Raw genomic sequence first — 4875 nt, 5'->3', positions numbered from 1 at the left:
TGTGGGTGAATGTGTGTGCATGCTAAAGTGCGCATGCGGAGGTTCACCTGTGTGTGGGTGAATGTGTGTGCATGCTAAAGTGCGCATGCGGAGGTCAGATGACAATTTTTGTGCCTTGGATCTTTCCCTCCACAGTGCGGGTCCCAGGAATTGAACTCAGGCAGTGAGGACTGGTGGTAAGCATCTTTGCCCACTGAGCCATCTTGCTGGCCCAGGACACAGCTTCTTTAATTAATAAACAGTTTTAGAAAAGCGATATCCATTGTAAAAGAAGAAAATTGGAATTTTACTTCACACATACATTATACAATAATATATGTGTGCATGTGTTTATATGTGTACAAAAATCAATTCAAAATGAATTAAAAGGCAACTGCAGAAACAAGATATCCAATATAATAAAACTTCTGGAAGAAAACACACAGAAAAATTTTATGATGCTATTTTAGGTGATGACTTTTTTTTAAAAACTATGATCCTGAAACACAGCAAAGGAAATGGGTCAACAGTGAGGCCTGTAGACTTGGAGAAAATATTTACAAATTATTTCTGATAACAGTAAATGTGAACCACTGCCTCCCATGTGTGGAATCTGTGAACATCAACATACAGACCCAGAGTCCAGTGGAGCTTACTATTTGACTATTGACAGGAGATGCTAGGCAGAGCAGAGTTAGAGTTGACAAGAAGAATACAGTTTGGAGATCCACTGAACACCATGGGGATTGTGGTTACCCAAGTAGCAGCTTTTAAATGTCCACACCATCAAAAGGAACAAGAAGGGAGATGCCATATAGCTTGGTTTAGTGGCTTTAATCCACATAGTTGTCAAAACATCACATACACAATTATAACTGTCAACTTAAAAGTTTTGTTGATTTGGTGGGAGGGAACCCAGGGCTCTGTTCAGCCTAAGCAAGCATTCTGCCCCTGGGATGCTCTCCAGCCCTTGCAGTTTTTGAAATATGATCCCATTATATAGCCCAGGTTACCAGTGGATTTATTCTGTAGGCAAGATGGGTCTTGAACTTGCTATCCTCTTGCGTCAGCATCCTGGTCCCTGGGATTATGTCCATGTTTTACTATGCCCATTAACATCACTATGTACATTCAGTGAGATGGTGTGCGAGAAGGCTTGTCATGATCAAGGTGTGCTCAGTGGATAAACATGTCTTCCCCAGAGTCCATCCTTTATGATTAATACTTTCTGTCTGTGTGTTTAGTAGATATGAGACTCTGATCATGTGTATTTAATCATCTATGCAGTAAAACATTAGTAACAGCTCATGGGGTTGTGGTGACTGAATGACGTCATGCTCCAGCTTAGCCCATTTCCCGCCTGAAGTCACTTTAAGCATTTACTTTATGTGCACAAGTGTTTTGCCTGCATGTGTGGATGTGTACCATGTTCATGACATGCCTGAGGGTCCCTCTCAGCTCTCCCTGTGTGAAGTTCCAGCTTCTGTCTGCTACGGATTCCATACTTACTGACCTCTTGCTGTTGTTTACAGATGTGTCCCAACCTCTGAAACATTCTGTCTTGTCTTTGTAAGGTTTCCTTGCCTAGGTCACTTCTAATGATCATTTCCAAGTTCCCTGGTTCTTTCTCCAGCTGGGTCAAGTCTCCTGTGACAAGGCTATCCTCTATTTCTTACATTTGTGGTTGTGAGTCTCACCTTTAACAGTGGGGCCATCTCTCCAGCCCTCATTCTCTATTTCTGGAAGGTCCATGCAAACTCTAGCGCTTAGCTCATGACAGGAAAACAGCCTGGGCCGAGTGAACCTCAGGTGGGTTCCACTGGAGAGAGGCAGCCCCTGGGCCTGTCTTTCTTGTCGGACCTAGTGGAAGAAAGGGTAAGGAGCAAGCTCTGCCCTGCTTCATTTCAGTGAACTCAGGAAGAGGAAAAGACTCTGGGATGTTAAAGATGAAAACTCCTAACAAGCTCTTTTGTGTTTACAGCTTTGACAAACCCTCCAAAGCTCTTCTTTCTCGGGACATAACGTGCTTTATTGGATCTGAAGATGTAATAAAGGATATAGAAGGTGAAACCATTTTTTATAATTCAGGGGAATTTAATTGAAATATATGTGTTGGACGGGTCTGAGCAAATACCAACTAGTAGTCACTGAAACAGATAGGAAGTCAGCCCAAGTCTTACTGGCTAGAGACAAAGACATGTTGGTCTCCTGTACAATGAGGATCCAGGTCACACCACCGAATACTGATAGGTTTTCAAGTGATTAAAAATACAAGATGCACAGAACCCTAGACCCTGGATGTAACTCAATCATTGAGAGTCGGCTCTCAGTGAACTACTTCACCAGGTGCTATTATTACCTGGAAGCAGGTTTTCTGTCGTCTTTGGCCGATGCTGTTAATTACTGAATAACATGTTGTGTGCTTCTCAGGCTGGAAAGACATAACCAGTGGGAATTTTGATGTCCACAAGCTGCCAGGTGACCACTTTTACCTGATGGAGCCGGACAACGAGGACTTTATCAAGAACTACATAGCCAAGTGTTTAGAGCTCTCCTCACTTGACTGCTTCTAGATGAGTTTTCTCTGGGGTTGTGAATATGCAAACTGATCACAAGCTGTTCCTCCAGGTCCAGCTTTTAGTTCTTAGAGGTCGGAAAGATGCATATTAATGAATTTCTTTGTGGAACATTTATCTTCTGGGGAAAGGATACGGCTGAAGTGGAGCAGAGGCACTATTGGGAGGTGACAGCTGCAGAGGGAAAAGGGGTGGGTTTTCTTTGGGGGACAATGCTACCAGTAGGTTACCCAGACTCCAGTAAATGACACCACACCTTGTAGCACACTCAGGCAGCTCTAATTGGACTCCGTGGGAAGCTGGGAGGCGGGGCCATCCATCACAGGGGTTGGAAAGGCAAGCGGGAGGTGGGTATGATCAAAACGCACTGTTTACACTTAGGGAATATTCAAAGAATAAATAAAAATATTGCTAAAGAAAGAAAACGTCTAGTAGAATTCTTCAGTATTTCATTAGAATCTAATTTGATTGCCATTTTATCAGCAAAGTGCCTCCAAACAGAGTTATACCTGCAGCCTCTAGAAGAATTTTAGTGGCAAGAGTGATTGACAGAGAGAAATCATGACTTCTCTTATACTACACTGTGGCCCAAAGTTTATCTTTAGAAATATACATTAGATCTATTTCATCAGAAGGAGCAATTGCTGGTTTATCAAAACACAGGCCCTTAGGGGTGACTGTTCACGGTGACAGGAAGACCTTCGTGATTGGCCGGAACTCAAAGCTCTTCCATGAGTAGCCAAGTCAAAGCCAGGTTAGGTAACTTTTCCATATCAACTAGCAGCCTGGAGCCACGTCTGCCTGTCACTCCATAGTGCCCACGTATGTGGGAGCCTGAAGCTATGTGGTGCAGCAAGGAACTCATCGATGCATTTGATCTCTGTACCTTTCCCTTCAGTTTTAGGGTTTTCTGTGTTTTTGAGATAGGGGCTCACCATGTAGCCCAGGCTGTCCTAACTCGTGACCCTTCTGGCTCCTTTTCCTGAAGCACTGGGAAAGTGTCTGACCTCTGTTAGTTCTGAATAAACTTCTTTGATTGGCCCAGTAGCACTAACTCATTGTAGAGTAACAGATAAAGTCAAGAAAAGTGCTGGGGCTGGGCAGATGGCCCAGTCAGTAAAAAGCTTGCCTTATACACATAAAGACTTGAGTTCAAGCCCCAGGTCTCACATAACATGTCTGGAATGCTGGGCCACCTCTGTAATCTCAGTGCTGGAGAGGAAGAGATAAGACGACACCTGGGCCAGTCAGTCCAGCATGCTTGTTGAGCTCCAAGCCAATGAGAGACCTTGCCTCACAGGAAGTAAATAGCGTACCTGGGAAAAAATGCCCCAGGCTGTCCTCTGGCCTCCACATACGTGCATACACATGCTCAACACACACATAGATAAATTCACACACAGACATAAATGCAAAAAAGAAGCGCATTTATTAAAGCACATATGCATACTATGAAACAATATTTGGAAAGGAGCTTTTTAAAGTCACCTTGCTCAAGTGAGTAAAAGCAGGTAGCCATGCTGACATAGTCCTAAGTATCATAACTCATGCTAATAGAAAAAAAATCCATGATTTTGTTTAGAGAATTACTAATGCATATGAAGGCTTCCAAAGGAGATCTGATCCCTCCGTCACATTCTAAATTCCGTATTTCTCAATCAGCTCTCTCGCTTTAGAAATATAGGCACACATGGCATCTTCCTTCGACAACCCTAGAGAGACACAGACGTTATCTCACCAAGCGGTGTGGGAAGAAGCGAAGAAGTTTTGTTTTAACCTTGTTTAAGAGTCACAAACCTTTTTGGAGGTTCCAAGCTTCCCATTTCGCCTTACCCTTTAGATCTAACATTGCTGGACATGCTGGGAAGAAAAGGGGAGAGTTACAGGGTTACTTTCCACTTCTATGAAGAGCTTGCAAACCAGAATATCTGTCTGAAACAAAGATCGAGTACCACCAATGTTGATGTCTCCGATGACAGACTGCTTGTAGAGCCCGTAGAGTTCCTTGAGTTCTTCATCTTCCGGTCTGCTTTTCAGTTTCCTCACGTCTTGTGCGGCCTGGTCAAAATCAGCCTAGTGTAGAAGACAGCAAGGACATGTCAAAGGCACACGTGTGGTGCACATACACACCTGCAAGCAAGGTTCACACATAAAATCTAATTTTTTTTTAAATTATAAGTTTCATGTCAACTGATTTCCAGGAAAATGAAGTTGTTTATCTTACTTTGGGTTGATTAGAAAACGTGTCTCATCCTGAACCATTTTTTTTTGGTAATTTCCCCTCTCCTCTCCTCCCCTCCCCTCCCCTCCCCTCCCCTCC

General features: G+C 43.3%; 2 protein-coding genes across 4 annotated transcripts in view; one reads left to right on the top strand and one right to left on the bottom strand.

Annotated features, from left to right (window-relative positions):
• The window catches only part of Olah (oleoyl-ACP hydrolase), a 51443-nt gene extending 48468 nt beyond the window's left edge, over positions 1 to 2975 (top strand). Inside the window, exons 8-9 of one of the 2 annotated variants that reach the window (XM_021216023.1) lie at positions 1961 to 2043; positions 2410 to 2975. In XM_021216023.1, coding sequence (XP_021071682.1) covers positions 1961 to 2043; positions 2410 to 2552 — 226 coding nt within the window. In that variant the 3' untranslated portion in view covers positions 2553 to 2975. The remainder of the gene's footprint in view (positions 1 to 1960; positions 2044 to 2409) is intronic. The other variant, XM_021216024.1, reaches the window with a different exon arrangement.
• Positions 2976 to 3962: 987 nt separating this feature from the next.
• Positions 3963 to 4875, bottom strand: part of Acbd7 (acyl-CoA binding domain containing 7) — a 5552-nt gene continuing 4639 nt past the window's right edge. The window contains exons 2-4 of one of the 2 annotated variants that reach the window (XM_021216057.1): positions 4511 to 4628; positions 4353 to 4415; positions 3963 to 4267 (exon numbers count right to left, since the gene is read on the bottom strand). In XM_021216057.1, coding sequence (XP_021071716.1) covers positions 4194 to 4267; positions 4353 to 4415; positions 4511 to 4628 — 255 coding nt within the window. In that variant the 3' untranslated portion in view covers positions 3963 to 4193. Of the gene's footprint in view, positions 4268 to 4352; positions 4416 to 4507; positions 4629 to 4875 lie in introns of both variants that reach the window. The other variant, XM_029547642.1, reaches the window with a different exon arrangement.

This window comes from Mus pahari, chromosome 16 (genome assembly GCF_900095145.1).
Source record: "Mus pahari chromosome 16, PAHARI_EIJ_v1.1, whole genome shotgun sequence".
NCBI lineage: Eukaryota > Metazoa > Chordata > Mammalia > Rodentia > Muridae > Mus > Mus pahari.
This window is presented reverse-complemented; position numbering and strand designations above follow the sequence as displayed.